The 20,236-nt window shown below is 36.5% G+C and overlaps 4 protein-coding genes across 6 annotated transcripts in view; 1 reads left to right on the top strand and 3 right to left on the bottom strand.

Moving 5' to 3' along the window:
- Positions 1–729: 729 nt before the first annotated feature.
- LOC107559148 (interferon-induced protein 44-like) lies at positions 730–3,558 on the top strand. The gene is made up of 8 exons (XM_016242889.1): positions 730–761; positions 1,008–1,491; positions 1,589–1,640; positions 1,809–2,004; positions 2,142–2,294; positions 2,716–2,887; positions 2,995–3,095; positions 3,186–3,558. The coding sequence occupies exons 2-8, from the start codon at positions 1,014–1,016 to the stop codon at positions 3,369–3,371; spliced, it is 1,338 nt and encodes a 445-aa protein (XP_016098375.1). The 5' UTR covers positions 730–761; positions 1,008–1,013; the 3' UTR covers positions 3,372–3,558.
- A 122-nt stretch (positions 3,559–3,680) lies between these two features.
- On the bottom strand, positions 3,681–7,543 carry LOC107559133 (rab GTPase-activating protein 1-like). 2 transcript variants are annotated; one of them, XM_016242879.1, is made up of 9 exons: positions 7,383–7,543; positions 7,082–7,222; positions 6,415–6,483; positions 6,128–6,238; positions 5,919–6,023; positions 5,765–5,848; positions 5,614–5,685; positions 5,330–5,521; positions 3,681–4,446 (listed from the first exon to the last, which is right to left on the bottom strand). In XM_016242879.1, the coding sequence occupies exons 2-9, from the start codon at positions 7,190–7,192 to the stop codon at positions 4,228–4,230; spliced, it is 963 nt and encodes a 320-aa protein (XP_016098365.1). In that variant the 5' UTR covers positions 7,193–7,222; positions 7,383–7,543; the 3' UTR covers positions 3,681–4,227. The 2 variants fall into 2 exon arrangements, with proteins under 2 accessions (XP_016098365.1, XP_016098357.1); XM_016242871.1 differs by lacking the exon at positions 7,383–7,543 and having other exon boundaries at positions 7,082–7,294.
- A 2,368-nt stretch (positions 7,544–9,911) lies between these two features.
- LOC107557375 (protein FAM163A-like) overlaps positions 9,912–20,236 on the bottom strand; it is a 16,221-nt gene continuing 5,896 nt past the window's right edge. For both annotated transcript variants that reach the window (XM_016240780.1, XM_016240786.1), the window contains 3 exons: positions 12,511–12,608; positions 12,269–12,383; positions 9,912–11,059 (listed from right to left, as the gene is read on the bottom strand). In XM_016240780.1, the coding sequence (XP_016096266.1) occupies positions 10,700–11,059; positions 12,269–12,361 (453 nt within the window). In that variant the 5' untranslated portion in view covers positions 12,362–12,383; positions 12,511–12,608 and the 3' untranslated portion in view covers positions 9,912–10,699. The remainder of the gene's footprint in view (positions 11,060–12,268; positions 12,384–12,510; positions 12,609–20,236) is intronic.
- LOC107558778 (nardilysin-like) overlaps positions 16,155–20,236 on the bottom strand; it is a 27,200-nt gene continuing 23,118 nt past the window's right edge. Inside the window, exon 30 of the mRNA XM_016242461.1 lies at positions 16,155–16,182. Coding sequence (XP_016097947.1) covers positions 16,155–16,182 — 28 coding nt within the window. The remainder of the gene's footprint in view (positions 16,183–20,236) is intronic.

The raw sequence follows: 20,236 nt of genomic DNA, 5'->3' as shown, positions 1-20,236 counted from the left end.
ATATAGATATATATATATATATATATATATATATATATATATGTATATATATATATATATGTGTGTGTGTGTGTGTGTGTGTGTGTGTGTGTGTGTACACGGTCACCCCCCGTATTTTCAAAATTGTCCCGTATATTCGTTTTCTAAAGTTGGTTTTAACTGTATAAAATAAATGTAATGATATTTTGACGTTTTAATGTGATGTTTTTCCCCCTTAATTAAATCTCCTTAATAACAATTATTAGAAATTACATCTAATAAAGCTGCTCCACTCCTCTGGAGATAAGTGCAATGGATCGGTCACTTTTGAGCAACTCAAACACATATGGAGGAGACCATAGACTGTATAAAAACAGATGGAGACAAGTTTTTGTTACTATGAGTTATAACATATTTTAGTTAAATCTCAACGATAGGTTATTTAAACACAAAATAAAGGTTTAAAGCAGTATAATTACATTGTTTGCATCAGAAACATTTTCGATCTTCAGAGCATTGTCAGTCATAAAAAAAGGAGTGGGGGGAATGGAGCAAGCCCGGACTGGCCATCGGGAGCACCTGGTGACCCAAGGGGTAGCTGCAGCTTGGAGTAATGGGCGTGCCGAAAGGTTTCTCGACGTGACGTCACGCTTCATTTTTGAGGGGGGGGGGGGGGGGGGGGGGGGGGGGGGGGGGGGGTGAGTTCCGTACCAGCAAAATCGAAAGTAATCTCTTTCAGGGTACCGAACGGAGAAGGCAGGCGATTGACGACTTGTTCCAAAGTAGGCTGATTTCATGTTTTTTTTCAAGAATTTTTATTTATTTATTTATTTATTATTATTTTTTTACTTTTTTTGCATAGTCTACTTAATATAATTTAACAGTTTGGATAACTCGAACACTTTCAGATGAATTTGGGGACAACACGCCATGCAAGCTTATGTGTTGGACATATTTTTCAAAATACTTTTAAAATATCTTTTATTTCTATTTCATTATAACAGCGGTGTTGGTTGTATGCTTTTCAGATCATTATGAGCACCGTGACATCCAGCTTGAATAAATGGCAGAAGAAGAAGCTCTGCTCATTGTTCAACCATGCCAACCTTAGCCTGCTGTTCAAAGCCAGTGTGCATGGCTACAATGCTAATGCATTTCACCAAAAGTGTAATATGCAGGGACCAACTGTTATTGTAGCTTACAATGAGTCTGGATATGTTTTTGGAGCTTTTACTTGCAAGGATTTTCTTCAAACCAACCAAAATGTTGTGGATGACAAAGCTTTTCTCTTCAGCTTTAATGACAAAGAAATGAAAGAAGATCCTATGCGTGTGCTCAGTGGAAATCCCCAGTTTGCTTTCACTGACACAGGACCAGACTTTGGTTCTTTAGTGTTTCTTTATAATAACTCAGCCAGCGTCTACAGTAATCCAGGGACATACCAATTCGATCCACAGCAGATGCATGGGAATGACTTACAGCTCACAGAATGTGAGGTGTACAGAGTGGAAGGTTTGTATTATTTTGTGCTACTTTTTAGACCATTGCTGAAAGAGTAATGCACTTTAAGTAACGGCTCTGTGAATAACTTAATGTGGATTTTCATCAGGTTATGGAGCACTCATGGAGAAACCGTGGAGAAATGTGCAGTGGAACTCTGAGTGAGTAAAGCAAACCAAATTTGCTGTCTTCTTTAAAATAATTTAAATGTTAATTTGGTCTGTTCTCACTGTTTTAAGATCGAGGTCTTTTAAGAATTATTCCTGACCTATACTGTGTCCCTGGGAGTGTTTAAGGAATTTGACAATGATAATTAATAATGTTTTTAGGAGAAGAAAGGCGCTCTTGAGCATCATCTCTGGTTGGAAGCCTTCTGTTAGCTCAGTTAAACAGGCACGGATTCTACTGGTGGGTCCTGTTGGTGCTGGAAAATCAAGTTTCTTCAACTCCATCAACTCTGTATTCAAGGGTTATGTGAGCAGCCAGGCCAACACTGGCACTGCTGGCACCAGTTTGACTATTCAGGTAGACATGTATCCTGATTATGCCACCTCTGATGTTTTACAGAGTGAAATATTTTGTGAAGGAATGTGATTATTTATAAAAAATGTATGTATGTATTTGTGTATTGAAAATAATTGGTAAATATTTGTGCCATGTAGTTCCGTACCTACTACATAAAGCCAGGCAGTGGTGTCAGCCATGTTCCCTTCACTCTGTGTGACTCGATGGGTCTGGAGGAGGGTTTGAACACCGGTCTGGATGTAGATGATTTTGCTAGCATTTTGAAGGGACACATTCAAGACAGATATCAGGTAAGAACTTTAGGTAAAAGGTAAACATAATAGTTAATAAGTCTGGAAGATGTTTTACTTTTTAATTAGTTAGAAGAATAAAAAATTATGGACATTACATATATATATTATTATTATGGTTACACTTTATTTTAAGCTGTCCTTGTTACAGTGTAATTATACATTTAAGTACTGAGTAATATTAATTAACTACATGTACTTACATGTTAGGTTAGGATCAGGGTTTGGCGTAGGGTTACTTGCATGTAATTATGCATAATTAATTGTTATTATTATAATAGTAAGTACATGTAACGTGTGTAACAAGGACTCCTTAAAATAAAGTGTTACCATTATTATTATTATATATATTTTTATTCTATATTTTCTGTCTTAAATCTGAATGATTTAAAGATATTCTTCATATCTTTTTTTTTCTTAGTTTAACCCATCAATGCCTATACAGCCTGACTCCCCTCATTTCCATAAATCTCCTGGCTTGAAGGACAAGATTCACTGTGTGGTGTATGTGATTGACACCTGCAAAGTCAAGCTCCTCTCTGACAAAATGATCGAGAAATTTGCAGTTTTTCGAAGGAAAACCAACCAGCTGAGTAAGTGACAAACAATAATGAAGCAGATTTGAATTAATTTCAAGTGACATGAGTGTGTTGTGTCATCTAAATGATGGAAATTCAATTAACATTGTTCTGTTCTTCAGAAATTCCTCAGCTGGTACTGCTGACTAAGATGGATGAGGCCTGCCCCTTAGTGGCGGGAGACCTGAAAAATGTCTACCAGAGCCACTACATCAACAAAGTGGTACTTTAACATACATTTCTTTGTAGTCAGTATTCTGTACTGTTCTGTTTCCCATATATTGAGTATTTCTGATTAACTGTTTTGTGACAGATGCAGGAGGTTAGCGCTCAACTTGGAGTCTCTCTGTCTGCTGTGGTACCAGTGAAAAACTACTGCCATGAACTGGAAATAGATTCTCAAACTGACATACTGCTTCTAAATGCTGTTGTTCAGATGCTCAGAGCCACTGAGGGCTATTTTGATGATCTTTACAATCCTGATGAGCGGTCTGAGTAGAGCTCAGTCTATTTTCCCTGGCTGACCTAAAGGTTCTGCATGCATATCAGTATTAGCAAATCGTATGTTTCTGTTTCTGTTTCTGTTTGCATCCATATTTACTTGTTTATATTGTTTTAGGAGCTCATCTCTTTTTATGTATTATAAGGTCCGCTAATATTTCTGCTATTACTTTGAACATGCAAACCATTTGTGATCCAAACCATGTAACCATATATCAAATATTAAAAGCTTTATTCTCTGTATTAGTGAACAATTGGTGGTTTACATTTGAAATAAAGGCAATTTTGTCACTATGTTGATAATTGTCTTTACTTCATAAAGTTTATTTGTTGTAGAACATAATGAAAGAAATACATTCACATTGCACAGTACCAACAGTGGGCCATAAAAAGCATTAGAAGGCAATTGTTACCTTAAAGAGCTGTTTGTACCTGATCTATAACCCTTAAAATTACTTTTGTTGATGTAACCAAATGTAGTTAGGTTGATTTAGTGAAACCAGCTCATTTAGATGTTACCACATGAGGCATAATCTTTAGGTTCACTGGAAAAAATGTTTTGCAGTGTGACTTTTGTAAAACATTATGCTTAAACTCGCAGCAATACAAAAACTTCATATAGTCTTCATGTGAGATTGCCCTAAAAGCAACTGATCTGTTGCACTCATCTTTGGAGGGGCAGATATTGCTTCCCTCTTGTCACCCATCTTTTGAGAATCCTCTCATTCCCAACGTTTACAACCATACGGATCTATAATATCCTCTGGTTTGAGGGAAAAGCCTTCTCATCATTTGTGAGACTCATTTCAGCTCTTATTAAATACTTTTCTTCTCCACCAGTATGCTTAACCTTTTCATACTTTGGCTGCGCTCCCTTCTCGATGGGCCCAGGAGAGCCTTCTGGTGACCCAGCTGGAGTGGGGGTTATGAGTGGGGCTCCAGGCAGGATCTGTTTGAGAGGAGTTCTGATGGCTGCTGGCAGCTGTCTTGAAAGAGCCCAAAGTTTTTCTCAGCCATGTGTTTTTAGCAGCCTGAAGTTCAGTCGTCAGTAGTGCATTTTGGTGCTCCAGCTCCTAAGGACATCAAGATGATAGACAGAAAAATGAAATATAATTTGTAGTCTTAAAGTATACATTTAAATTAATTAATGAGACACTTCAATAACACTTAATAATAAGCTTCAATTCTTTAAAGGTGCAGTAAGTTATTTATGAGAAACGGATCAGACTGAGCACCAAAACACACTTGTAGCAAATCACCAGCAAGGGGCGTGTCCAGTCATGATGGGGGAGGTGCCTGTTGCATGTAGCATGTTTGTGAATATAGGGGTGGCGCTATCAAGATAGGGTTGTGATAATTTTGGGTAGGGGCATGTTTGTTTTGGTCATTTCAAATATCAACAGCATATCTCAGAAGTGTTTAATATAAGGTAATGCATTAGGTATCATGAGCAATGAACAACATTTTTAACAGCATTTATCTATGATAATATTAATACATTTACTATGGCTCATTGTTCACTCTCAGAAAAACTTTGAAAGGTACAAGTATGTACCATTAACTCTTTAGGTACTGCTAAAGAGTTAATGTTATTCAGTCATGTTATTCATAATACACAAATCAATGGTAATTTATACAACTTGCATTCTTAAAAATGTTTTTGCACGAAGTACCCTAGATTAATAAATGCTGAAAAATATTGCTTGTTATTAGTTAATGATACCTGATACATTAACAAATATTAACAAAATTGAACCTTATTGTAAAGTGTTATATTTATACAGTAATTATTTTACATTTTATGTAATGGATGAAAAGTTTCCACTAATTATTTAATTGTTTTATTTAATTTTTACATGGAAAGTTTAACAAGAAAACTTCTAATATAGCTTTTCTTGGTTAATTAAGAAATACTTCCAGAATTAGAAGTGTTACTAATAACACAAAGACTCTTACCTGTATCTTGCATTTGGACTCCACCATTTGTAGCTTGGTCTGGGCCAGCTCTCTCTCTAATTCTTGGACCTGTTCTCTGAGAGATGCCTTCACTTCATCCTGAGCACAGGTATCTTCATCCTCAGAGCACAGCTGAATCGATCCATCCATGCTAAAGATGTGTCGGCAGCGCTCACACTCCAACATCTTGCTCTGAAAAAGTATCATGTATCACTAAATATCATGCTACTAAAATAAGACTAATGGTTAATGTCAAGGTGCTTTGAGGTCAGTATGTTTCTTACCTTGAAAACTGCCAGCTCTTTGTCAGCTTGAGCTTTCTGGTTTTCAAGTTTAGCATTCAGTTGAGAGCAAATCTAAAGGATGCAATAAATTGGGCTGAAAGTTGGCATCAAATGCAATAATGTTTACTGAATGTTCTAATTGAATGTTTACCTGCTTGTAGTCTGTAATGATATTGTTTGATCTCTTAATATCGGCTTCTGCTTTGTCCAGCTCTCTCCTAAACATCCCTTTTAGCTGTCAAACACATCAATACTTTAGACAAGAAAAACACTTTATTGTGTACATCAGTGATGTTAAAGCCCACCTGTGAAGCCTCCTCCTCCTTTCCCCTTTTCTCCTCCTCTGTAACCATCAGAAGCTGTTTGGTTTTCAAAAGCTCCTTGGTTAATTCATCCACCTGGTCCTCAGTCTGAAAAACACAGCAGATCTATCTAAACATACGCAGCAAATAAAACAGAAAATGAAACTGGCCCGTTGTGTATGACATGCACGACTCGTAATAATTTGACAGACCTGATCTAAAGCATTCCTCAGTGCAATCTTGCTGATGACAAGTTTTTGCGCAAGGTCATCATTCTCCTGCTCCAGGCGTAAACTGGTCTCATGAAGCTTATGGTTTTCTCTCTGGAAAGAGAAATCATTCTTTTATCCCACAGATCTAAAACCCTGAAGTATTCAATGCACGATTATGCAATTTTCACAAAATGTAGATGTTGAAAGAACTATACAGTTTTTGTAGATGTGTGTGTTGCGAAAGGAGGACTGAAGCCTTTTGTTTTCGTCAAGGTGTGATCTCTTACCTCGTACCTGTCGAGTGAGTCTTCTGGCTGCACTTGGTTATCCCTTAATTTTGGCTTTTTAGAGGGCACCTGTTCAAAAAGAAGATTCAAAGACGTTTCAGATTATATCAGGTGTGCAAACTCTTAAAGGCATGAAAGGAATGTACTGTAACATATTATACAGTAATGATTGCAGGATTGATATGAGCTGTATTTCTTGAAATGTTGATTAAATTTTGATTAATTTATATTTAAATACATTCATTTTAATAAATATTAATTTATTATTATATATTACATTATTATTATATATGATCATATATACATATTTAAATTAATAAAAATGATAAAAAGTTAAATAATAATAATATACAAAATGTATTTTATGCATTATGTAATATCTACTTTTTAAAAATTAATTTACGTGTAATTACATATATATATATAAATTAATGATAAAACATTTTAAAAATAATTTATTTTGTACATCATGTATTTATTCTAATATTATATAGAAAATATATGTTCGTGAGCACCAAGGAGTAAATGATCGCTAATGCACTAATATTTCTGCATTGTTGTAAAGAGATTTGAATTAAAACGTGCTATTGTGCTACACCTTAAAAATTCCAGAATGCCAGGTTTGAATCAACGTGACAAACATGAGGTCAAAGGGTGCTGAACTTACCACTTGTTTTGGTAGAGTCTCCACTACTAGACTAGCCAGGATCTCCTCCTCTGACATCTGGTCAATAATATGGGCATCATAGGCCACAGCAATAGACACTTCCTCCATCATTTTGGCAGGTGAGTAGAACGCAAGCGATCTCTAAATACAAAGTAGGCAGCTAAACTTGTCAGGAGAAATGACAACAGGTTTTACAGGCAGCAGTCTATATCTGTCTGTCTCAATGCAAGCCCTGCCCCAACGTAACACTATGGGAGGGGATTCATTTCAGTCCACCTTTGTCCTCTGGATCTTCACTTACCTAACAAGCAGGTACAAATACTCTTCCAAATTCTCCCTATTCAACTTCCTTACAGTATTATTCCATAATCCAGCAGCCAGAATTTATTATTTCCACACACAATTTCCTCATTGCTGAAGCAGAACTCAGTTAAATATTATTCAAATGATTAATCCAACACATAGGACCTGGAACAGATATATTTTTCAGAAGAGTAGCTTTTACCGTCGCTGTTTAGTTTGCTAGCCTGCCTGTGGGTTCAAGCTCAGGGCTAAAGACTGTGAAATTGAAATTCTTGCTGTAATCCTGTAGGTCGCCTCTTACACAAAAACACTGCAGTTTTCCTGGGACAAGCAGGTGCCAGTACATTCCTCTATTCCTTAAGCTTCTTATCTGGCCGCTGTATATGTTCGGCAGGATTGATGGAGGCTGTGAACTATTTTTATCATCTCACCGTGGCTTCAGGGAGGCATAATGCAGATATTATTAATTAAAACTGGTTAAAAAGCACTAGAGTTTCTTATAAAACTATGTTTGCTTCTTTGTCTGAAATACAGAGATAATTTGCTGTGGTCATCAGCCTGAACAAAGCCAAGCTGGGAGAAAGAGAAGAGGACAAAAGTGAACAAAAGTGGGGGAGGATGTTATTAGTAATTGAAAGAAGGGAGGAGAAGAGAGCAATAAAGACAAAGAGCAAATTGTCACGGTGTTCAAAGGTTCTTGTACTGGAGGAGGCGCCACCTTTCAGTCCTCAGGTTTCGTCATGATCCTGTGAAGCAAACAAACAAACGCACAACTTTCTCCAGGGCACATTCACTGTGAGGGGGGAGTGACTCTCACATCAGTTTGTTAAGTGTGCTGCTTGTTATGGCTGAAAAAGCTTCATCATACTGAGAGTGAAATTCTTTTACATATGCTGAACTGCAATCCAAATGAGATGCATGAAACAGCTATTTGTTTAACAAGATCTTAAACTGGTCCTACAAGTAGTTTAACACAATACACAGAGAGAATGCAGTCTCTGCCCTGCTTGGCACTCCCAGATCTGTCAAATGTCTTCAGCGCTTTAAGATATCAAAGTGAAAGAATAGGCTGCAAAGAGAAAACTGTTTAGTGAAGAATAGTGAAGATTTTGTCAAAATTACATAAATGTGTTTCCTCATGCCGTGGATTTGTATACTATACTATTTAAAAAATGTTTTTTATAGTTTTATTAAGCATGCATACATTAAATTGATCAAAACTGACAGTAAAAACATTTATATTGTTAAAAAAACTATATCACATAAATGTTGTTCTTTTGAACCTACTATTGATCAAAGAATTCAGAAAAAAGTGTATCATGGGTTTCCACTAAAACATTAAGCAGCATAACTGTTAGGAAATGTTGTTGAGCATCAAATCAAATCAAATCATTTAAATGATTTCTGAAGGATCATGTGACACTGAAGACTGGAGTAAGGCTGTTGAAAATTCTGATTTGCCATCATAGGTATAAATCATATATAAATAAAAAAAAATGAAATGCTGCCTGCAGTGAAAAAATACTTTATAACTTCTATCTATCTATCTATCGTAAACAAAAGCATTGGCAGTCGGCTCTTAGATACAGATAGACAGACTTGACAGGAAACATTTCAATCATTGAAATAATTTGATCTTTATGTACATGTATTTGTATAGATGTGAAATGGCTTTTATTACTCTGATCACAATTGACCAATTTTATAAAAGTCTACAGGCATTTATAAATGCTTCATTTATATTCAAAAGCATTCTGTGAAATATGTGGACAACAGGCTAGAAAAAAAAAATGAAATGCTGCCTGCAGTGAAAAAATACTTTATAACTTCTATCTATCTATCTATCTATCGTAAACAAAAGCATTGGCAGTCGGCTCTTAGATACAGATAGACAGACTTGACAGGAAACATTTCAATCATTGAAATAATTTGATCTTTATGTACATGTATTTGTATAGATGTGAAATGGCTTTTATTACTCTGATCACAATTGACCAATTTTATAAAAGTCTACAGGCATTTATAAATGCTTCATTTATATTCAAAAGCATTCTGTGAAATATGTGGACAACAGGCTAGTATTTTAAACCATAGACTGATATACTCCATATTTTTTCCCATTTTTGCCAAAAATAATTCACATGTAAAATAGAAGTGCCATTCTGTGATTTGTATTGTGAACCAGTTACTTACAAAGTGTGCTTCAGACAGAGTGAACATAGACATCAGAATGCACAATTCATAAACCAATGGCTACTCAAACAAATATGTGAGAAAATATAATTTACACATTAGCAAAGACAAATAATAAGTATCCTTATCGTTCCTATAAGTATCATTTTAACTGCCATAATACCATACAAACAGGGACAAGATATATTAAATGTTTTATTTTATATTTTCCGGTCATTCTCTTTCAGTGCCTCAAGAAGATTTTTGAAAATGTTGTGTATAAATCTAAAAATAAAATACCATTAGAGATTTCAGCAACTGCACTGAAATGTTACTTTAATAAGCTCTTAATCGTAGTATGTAGTGGATATGGACAAAGAAATAAGTGAGAATTAACAATTTAACTCCAACCTCAATCTTATTTGAAAATGACAACTGTCAACACATCTCACTCTGTGCCATTGTGAATTTGAGTTAATGTGACACATATATTCAAATATGAATAGACCAATATAATCATCATCAGTAATTCATTTAACATTATCCCAACAGATCAACACACATGAAGACAATCACATTTTGGATAATTTCTCATTCTAAAATATTTCCAAAGACAAAGGTTCAGTATATCAGGGATATTTAGATAAAGCTGAATGTCATGGTCTTTCCAACAAAGATAATTTTTTTAAAAAGCTATTAAAATTAGTGTGGAATGTTTGCCTTTTATGTCACGATAAACAACAAAATACTTGAGATGAGCCTTAAAAAGCTTCCTTGGGCTGCTTTATTTCGATTTTCTAACTATAATATATGCTTTATCTGACTTTTCCATAGAAATAAAATACCCTTTTTGCATTTAACGTTTAAGACTTACATTAAAAATGCCAAAAACTCCACAAACACTTCATGTCATATAACACACAGCCCTCAAAGCACAAAGAGGGAGGGATGTGCAAGGAAGAGGTAAACAGCAGGTAAAACAAAAGATAATGGAAGACTAAAGATGGCCATAGACCTGTGTGGAAGAATAACATGGCATCCCGTAGGTCATTTTGACTCTTGGCGCATGGAGATGTAATGCCCCAGTTGCTCTGGTCCACAGAGGCGACTCGTTCCCTGGGTCCATCTCCGGGTCTGTGAGGGTCAGACGTCAGTGCTGATGGCTCGTGTATTGGTGTAAAAGTCTGACGTACTGCGATGGCTCAGCATGGGGCCGTACATGGCGGCCAGACCAAGGGCAGTGGCGCCATGGTTCTCGTAGTGAGTGGGCATGTAGGACAGGCGTTCGCCACCGTTCCGCATCTCATCCGTGCCACGGAGGTAGTAGGGTGAGCAAGTCGGGCAGTAGCTGTGAGGCGGAGCGGGGTCGTAGGGCAGTGAGAGAGGTGTGACGGCCGGCCCATCCACTCCTGGAGCACTGCATGTGTTGCAGGCGAACTGTGGCTGAGGATCTCCGACCGAGCCCGTCTCCCCTTCTGACTCATTCCTCTTACAGCAGTAATACTAGGATGGAGGGATGGTTTGATATACAGAGGAAACAAGATTGGGCATTGGGCCTTCAACACATATCTTCCTCAAATTGTTGAGTAACACGCTGAACTTATTTGAGCACAGAACACAGAATGATTCTTCAATGGATTTTGGTTATTTAAATAATAGAGCTGTTGAGTCATGAGGTCGTTTTTAGGTCAACAAAGTAGCTAAGGCTAAATTGACATAAGGGGTTTTCCAGAATAGCAGTTTTTAATCATAAATAAAATAAGGTCTGTGGTTAGCACTACTTGAAGAGACATTAAAATCGAAAGTAAAGTCAAATCATCACCTTAAGTGTGAATTTTGAAAACATATTGGTAATCATCACAGATTTTTATGTACTTTTAAATCTGAAACCCCATTAGAAATTCTTAAGGGAAACCATAAGCTATTTTTAGCTGCTTTTAGGACTGCAAACTAAACAGCTCGTAACAAATTTGGGCCATTCACACTGAACATGTTTTGGCATTTCACTGCGTTGCTTTTCTATTGTTTTCTATATAAACATGCGCTAGACTGACATATTTCACTGTTGTGCTCACGTAAACATAGCACTCAAGTTAAAAAAGTTATTTGAAAAAACATATTGAAATTTTGCATTTTGTTTCCCATTCAATGGCCCTGTGTCTTTTTAAACACAAAAACATGTTCTGTGTGAATGGCTCCTAATTCGACATTCAGGAATTTTCCTTGGGTTTTTCTAATAGTGAATAGTGAGTAGTAAAATATGGTCTGCAGTTAGCACTACTTGAAGAGACTTTCACATTTCAAATGTGAATTTTGCAACAGTATTTAAATGTAAAAAAAAAAGGCATTCTAATACACATTAGAAATTCTTAAGGACACCCATATCTCAAAAATGCAAATTCTCTGCTGGGTTTTGGGACTACAAACTTAACAGCTTACAAATATTACATGCTGTTTACACAAAATGCACTTTTGCATTTTCGCTGCTTTTCCATTGTTTTTCTGAGTAAATATGGGCTAGACAGACATGTTTGACCATTGGGTCTTTTGCAACATCTGGCTCATGACATAGCGCTCTAAAATGTTTTTAGAAAAGTAGTTACAAGAAGTAACATTTTTTGAAAAATGCATTTCTAGACCTTTAAAATGCAAAAACATGTTCTGTGTAATTGGCTCATTAGCCCTGCATTGAAATGTAAATGCAATGCTCACCTGGAGTCTACAGTAACAAAGCACTGCAATGATACACAGGAGTATCACTGTTGCGAGAATTCCTCCGGTTATGACAACAGTTCCAGCTGTCATCCGACCAGATCTCCATCAAACCCTGAGAAAAAAAGAGAGGGAGTCAATTGTCTGAAACTTCATTTCCATACAAATTGGTATTCCAAAATGGTAACTTCAGTTGAATTATATGTGTCAACGTATGTGTATGGATTGCATTCAGCACTTACATTAGAAGAGAGCAGAGAGGACGACAGGCCAGAGAGTTTGTACTGCTGCTTCTCCTGATGCACGGCTCATGGGTTGCAGACACTAAACTGCACAGTTTCTGGATATCACAGAAGAAGTGAAACATGTGATGTGAATGATAGATTTTTAAGAACTTCTGTTTCAGCAATAATATAACAGCCACAATAGCCATTCCGTCCAGAAGGAGGCAGTACAATATAAGATATGCATTGCATCACAGAGATACACATCACATTTTTAACATTTATTCAACTAAGAATAATGTGTTAACAGGATTTTGATATCTACAAAGATTATAAGCATAAGTTAGGCATGGAGACATTTCACAGTCTTCACAGATCTTGATATTGTACCAAGATCATAATTCAAAGCAATAAACAAGTAGTTTGAATCAAAGATAACCGAAGCCACTGGCAGGAAATGATGGAAAAAAGAGACAGCAAACATGGCAGAAAACCTAAAAAACAGAATAGAATATTATACTGGCTTTATGGCTCAGAGCCTGACATAAAATACTGTATATTAGTACATTACCAATGAGAAAAAGATCAACTTAGAGGCAACATACAGAGCACCTTATGTTAAGATACAATTGAAACAAAATTAACAAGTAAAAAAAAATTGAATGTCCTCTTAAATGCAGAACCCAGACTTATCTACACTCTTAAAAATAAAGGTGCTTCAAAAGGTTCTTCAAGCGATGCCATAGAAGAACCATTTTTGGTTCCACAAAGAACCATTCAGTCAAAGGTTCTTTAAAGAACCATCTCTTTCTTACCTTTTTGTAATCTGAAGAACCTTCTTTCGCCACAAAGAACCTTTTGTCAAACAGAAAGGTTCTTCAGATGTTAAAGGTTCTTTATGGAACCATTTAGACAAAAAGGTTCTTCTATGGCATCGTGAAGCATTTTTATTTTTAAGAGTGTAGTTCAAAATCAGGGATGTTATCCCATCCATCACAAGTCCTCTTCCTGTCAATTTTCTCAGAGTAAAAGCACTAAATTGTATATAGGAATGGTGGAATGCTAATGCTGTTAAAAGCAATGTGCCATCTATTCTCCCTGGCAAAATCAGGGATGTTGTCCCATCCATCACAAGTCCTCTTCCTGTCAATTTTCTCAGAGTAAAAGCACTAAATTGTATACAGGAATGGTGGAATGCTAATGCTGTTAAAAGCAATGTGCCATCTATTCTCCCTGGAATGTGGCCAAGCAGTATGTTCCTGTCCCCTGTGCTGCTTGCCAGCAGTTAAACTCTGAGAAAGTACGGGATGTATGATCTTTTGGTGGGTTGCTGGAGGTCAAACCTCTCTATCATGGCAACACTGACAGCAATGGGCCACTGATAGGCATGTTTGGACAATTACATGCAGCTGATAGGCTAGACAAGGTCACTGTAAGTACACTGAGAAGTACACAAGGACGGGTGGGAATTGGAGTATTTTCTTGTGCTAATTTGTGGTGATACTGATGGCAACACTGACAGCAATGGATCACTGATAGACATGTCTGGACAATTACATACGGTTGATGGGCTAGACAAGGTCAATGTATTCTACAGCATATGACCAGGTTCTCTTACCTGAAATGAAATTGGCCATCTTTGGCAACTCTGACACATTTTCATCTTTGCCTTATTATTTGCAGTTAGCATTAATGCTGGGCATAGTGGTGGCCAAGAGAATTATAAAACCCCTGCTCCCCTATGTTTTCAGAGATGGCTTGCTGAGATGGTCTCTGTCTTGCATCTTGAGAAAATACGGTTTAATGAAGCATGGTTGATGGGCTAGACAAGGTCAATGCATTCTACAGCATATGACCAGGTTCTCTTACCTGAAATGAAATTGGCCATCTTTGGCAACTCTGACACATTTTCATCTTTGCCTTATTATTTGCAGTTAGCATTAATGCTGGGCATAGTGGTGGCCAAGAGAATTATAAAACCACTGCTCCCCTATGTTTTCAGAGATGGCTTGCTGAGATGGTCTCTGTCTTGCATCTTGAGAAAATACGGTTTAATGAAGCAAAGTCTCTTAATAAATTTTTCAAGGTTTGGGGTCCCTTCCTCCAACATTTACATGACAGTAGAATTGAAAGATTTTGACATATTTATGACACTATGATTTATATCCCTTTCTTTTTGTGATTTATCCTTCTCCCTATTGAACGTTATTTAGGCACTTTTGTCATTTGTAATGTTGTCTGGCCTCTTTTTTTCCCTTCTTTTTTATGTTATGTATTTACTTATTTATGTTTTTTTTGTTCACTGTTGTTGTTATAAAACTAATAAATACAATATTGAGAGTGTAGGATATCAGACCGAATCAGACAATCTAAGATTTGGTCAAAACCGAGTTGAGGCATGAGGAGTATCCCTATTGAACGTTATTTAGGCACTTTTGTCATTTGTAATGTTGTCTGGCCTCTTTTTTTCCCTTCTTTTTTATGTTATGGATTTACTTATGTTTTTTTGTTCACTGTTGTTGTTATAAAACTAATAAATACAATATTGAGAGAGACAAGGTCACTGTAAGTACACCGAGAATGCATTGAATAACATGGATGGATGGGGATTGGAGAGTGTTTGTGTTTATCCAAGTATTTTCTTGTGCGAATTTGTGGCGATACTGAACTGTGAAATTTAACATCAAAGTGATGGCATTTCTGCACACAATTCCAAAATCCAAAGTCTGCTCACTTGGTGATATATTCATATTATTAGCTTCAACTAAGAAAAATAGTATAATGTACAAAACAATTGGACTAGCAACAAGACAAATACTGCACTGCACTGTATATATATAAAAAAACTTTACATCACTAGTAAGAATAGCATGCTACTCTGAATTCAACCCCTTTGAAGATTTTACCAATAAGGTGGTCTTTTACCCAAAAGTTAGATGGGACTTCCTTTCTTACAGCCACTTAGAGCAATACTATTAATTTTCCTATGTGTGGCTTGTCTCTTTTTTCTTATACCCAATATGTCTCTGACCATACATACCGCATAACCATATTACAGATAAAACCACACTGCAGTGTACACTGAAGCCAAAAAAATGAGAACCAATAAATAGAGCTGTGCTTAAAATTTGTCCTCAATGGATAGTCAATTATTCACAGTGAAAAGTAAAAGACACCACTGGGCACAATGAACACTTTGATAATAGAACTACCATACTGTTCATTTGGCTGATTACATTTCAGTGTTTTTGAATTGAGCTCAGACTCACAAGCTGATGACGGCTTTCCCATCCCACAAACATGTTAATTCGGCTGACATTTGAGAGATTGTTTACTGTATATTTTCAATTGTTTATTCATGAAACGTGCATAATAATATGAGATGACCACCCCATGTATATAATGTAGGTATGTGAGGAGATGCCGACGGAGATGTGCTACAAAAGGAAGTGTGACCCAGCACAGGCCTTGTCAGCATGCTCGTTTATCACCTGGCTCACTCTATTACACCAATGAGTCTGCAGATCAATAGACAGATGCTCGTATATCTCCGTTGCCATGGTACCTAGGCCTGCTGACCCACTTCTCCCCAAATTCCCCAACACCCCTCTCCTTCGTTCATTCTCTTGCTCCTTTTTTTTATTCCGTTCCCCCCTTGATTTCTAGTTTCCACTATATTTCAGTGCATCACTAGCACACATCAGTCATCTTCACACTGTGAAAGCTGCACAGAAGCCACATATGAAGCTGCACATATACTATGAAAATGTGTTTTGGGTTTGGAAAAATTATGTTTTGTATTTTAATATATTTTTAAATGTAATTTATTCCTGTGATGATAAAAGCTGAATCATCATCAGCAGTCATTACTCCAGTCTTCAGTGTCACATGATTATTCAGAAATCATTCTATTATGCTGATTTGTTCCTCAAGAAACATCACTTATTATTATCAATGTTGAAAACAATTGTGCTTAATATTTTTGATACACTGACTCAGGATTCTTTGATGAAAAATTCAAAAGATCAGCATTATCTGAAATATATAATATAAAATATATAATATAATATAATATAATATAATATAATAATTTGTTAATATAATATTTGTTGTATATCCTTTTTAAAGGAGCACACTTCCCCTCAGTGCTCTGGTAGAGTGTGGCATCTGTCCTCCCTGCCTTTGCTCCAGAACAGTTATGGACTTTTTATCTGGCAGCTCTATTTGACCTCTTATCTGTCCGACCGCACCAGGCCTAGCTGTGGGGTTCGACATGTTTATGACACAAATATATCTGCAATGTGAAAAGTAAAGTCAAATCAATCAATCAAACATGACAGAAAAACAACACTGAATTTAATTTAGTCTAGTGTGAAGAAGTCACATTAATGTCTTCAACAAACAGAGGCTGTCGTATAACCACATGTTAGCAAAACTCCTAGATGTTCAAAACTCTTCAAGAGGGATCCTATGAAACAGGAACTCAGAGGAAAAGCTAAAAAAAACAATAAACACAAAGAACACTAATAAGATTGTGCTGAGGCTTAGCAAAGCTAATACTAGAACGGATACCCTGCTAAAAAGACCAGCTTCCAATATGAAATACCATGCTAGAACAGACTGGTTTATGCAATGCTATTAGTTCTAGTCTTATTGGTTAAGCTAGTTAAGAAGCCTGGTGGGAAAATCAGCATTCCACGCTAGGCACCATCATCCAAAACAGCATACAGTATGCTGCTGAGCAACTACGGTGGTCTTTTCAGCAGCAGTGTTGTTTTCTCAGTGTAAATAACCTCATATATCACTATTTAAAGTGGCAGCAAGACGGTTCATGTCACTGAGCAAGCTAAACAGGACAAAATAAATGTCCTATGGTAAAGAAAATTCAAAATATTAATGACTAGCGCTGAACGAACCCCTTATCTGACGTGTTGAAAACTGTGTGACTATTAAACAGTTAATTTCCCTCAACATTCTAATTTTCCTTCCTTATGATTACGCCAGCTTTGCAACAAAAAAAGCACAGCAGCGTGGTGCTAATAGAAAACTACTTGCAAAGAACTGAGATTGCACTCTGTGTGGACAGTCTATAAGGGCCATTACTGGAACAGTCCGAGCTTTCATTTACTCTAATTGCAGTTCTAGCCTTTATAACATACACTTAAACCACTGGGTCTAATAAGAGAAGAAAAAGAGACGGAAATCAAATTATTCGTTGTGGAGAATTCTCTTACAGTGGGCTGGTTTCTTAAAGGATTTAGAAAGATCATTTCGGTTTCTCTTTGGGAGCCTAAAGTAGAATTGAATTGAAAGTCAAAGGTTTTATATTAAAGTATTTTTCTATTTGTTAATATTTGTTGTATATCCTTTTTAAAGGAGCACACTTCCCCTCAGTGCTCTGGTAGAGTGTGGCATCTGTCCTCCCTGCCTTTGCTCCAGAACAGTTATGGACTTTTTATCTGGCAGCTCTATTTGACCTCTTATCTGTCCGACCGCACCAGGCCTAGCTGTGGGGTTCGACATGTTTATGACACAAATATATCTGCAATGTGAAAAGTAAAGTCAAATCAATCAATCAAACATGACAGAAAAACAACACTGAATTTAATTTAGTCTAGTGTGAAGAAGTCACATTAATGTCTTCAACAAACAGAGGCTGTCGTATAACCACATGTTAGCAAAACTCCTAGATGTTCAAAACTCTTCAAGAGGGATCCTATGAAACAGGAACTCAGAGGAAAAGCTAAAAAAAACAATAAACACAAAGAACACTAATAAGATTGTGCTGAGGCTTAGCAAAGCTAATACTAGAACGGATACCCTGCTAAAAAGACCAGCTTCCAATATGAAATACCATGCTAGAACAGACTGGTTTATGCAATGCTATTAGTTCTAGTCTTATTGGTTAAGCTAGTTAAGAAGCCTGGTGGGAAAATCAGCATTCCACGCTAGGCACCATCATCCAAAACAGCATACAGTATGCTGCTGAGCAACTACGGTGGTCTTTTCAGCAGCAGTGTTGTTTTCTCAGTGTAAATAACCTCATATATCACTATTTAAAGTGGCAGCAAGACGGTTCATGTCACTGAGCAAGCTAAACAGGACAAAATAAATGTCCTATGGTAAAGAAAATTCAAAATATTAATGACTAGCGCTGAACGAACCCCTTATCTGACGTGTTGAAAACTGTGTGACTATTAAACAGTTAATTTCCCTCAACATTCTAATTTTCCTTCCTTATGATTACGCCAGCTTTGCAACAAAAAAAGCACAGCAGCGTGGTGCTAATAGAAAACTACTTGCAAAGAACTGAGATTGCACTCTGTGTGGACAGTCTATAAGGGCCATTACTGGAACAGTCCGAGCTTTCATTTACTCTAATTGCAGTTCTAGCCTTTATAACATACACTTAAACCACTGGGTCTAATAAGAGAAGAAAAAGAGACGGAAATCAAATTATTCGTTGTGGAGAATTCTCTTACAGTGGGCTGGTTTCTTAAAGGATTTAGAAAGATCATTTCGGTTTCTCTTTGGGAGCCTAAAGTAGAATTGAATTGAAAGTCAAAGGTTTTATATTAAAGTATTTTTCTTATCTCAGGTCACTGTGGTGTTTTTCTTTCTTCTTGTTCTTTTTGTTTTAAACTGTGGATTGTTCTCAGACATTTAGACCAGAACAGGAAATAGATGAATAATAATAGTCCTTATTTATCATTGTGGAATACAACTCTCATTAACATGCCATAACTGGTTCTATCTGTCAAATAAATTAACATTCTGTCATCATTTATTCACCCTCATGTCATTTGACCAAGTAACTAGTTGACTGAGAAACTGATGACCAGAGAGAGCTTGCTGGTCATCATAGCTTGTCGTTCCCAGGCCACCTTCATTTTACTAATTTCACCATCATCAACTCTAAAGATTTGGATTATTCAACTTTTGTCTCCATCTGAATAGATTGAAATAGAGTTATGCTTCAAATTCTTATTCTATTTTTCACTTCTATTTTCCAAGACATCGAATTTAAAATCAAATTTGACATAAAAAACACAACATTTTAGAGTTTTTCATGATACAAATGAAAACTCCAAACCTATAATATAGCTTTAGTTTTAGGCTCTCTCTCCAGCTGGGCCTGTGTATGCCAGCAGGTCTCTGTTGCCTGATTTATGGACGGCGTCGGCCAGCATGCACATCCCGCCCCAAGGACAAATCAAGAGACAGCTTCAGATGTCAGGCTACAAAGCAGCTGCTGACTGGGTTCTTATTCAGCAATTGCCGCTACCCCACTTAATTCACTGGCATTTATTTAAAGCACAAAGAGAGACAATCAAAAATTGTGGGGTGATTTTTTATTTTTTTTTAATTGATGGACAAGAGGCTCATGGTAGAACAGATAGGGGAACAGATACAACCTGTGTACAAATGCTGAACTAGAGACTAGCTATAGAGATTAAAGACTAAAAGAGATTAAAGACTCTAAACTAAGCAAAGGATCAAAAAATTTAAATGCATTTTTGGCTGGTTCCCACATTTCAGTCATGACCACAGACAAAAACTCCAAACCAACCTACAGTAAAATAGGTGCCATGCAAATGGGTCCATTAAGGAGAAAGTTAACTTTTTAAATCACTGTTTACACAGCGCAAGTCATATAAAGTGCAAATGCCAATGCAATGAAGCATGCAGATGTCCTACTCAGCAGTAAGTATTAAAGCTCTCTCTTTTGATATCTCAAGCAATA

The sequence above is a fragment of the Sinocyclocheilus grahami genome, unplaced genomic scaffold (genome assembly GCF_001515645.1).
Source record: "Sinocyclocheilus grahami isolate Dianchi unplaced genomic scaffold, SAMN03320097.WGS_v1.1 scaffold21.1, whole genome shotgun sequence".
NCBI lineage: Eukaryota > Metazoa > Chordata > Actinopteri > Cypriniformes > Cyprinidae > Sinocyclocheilus > Sinocyclocheilus grahami.
Note: the sequence above shows the minus strand (reverse complement) of the source record. Positions and strands in the feature narration are given on the sequence as shown.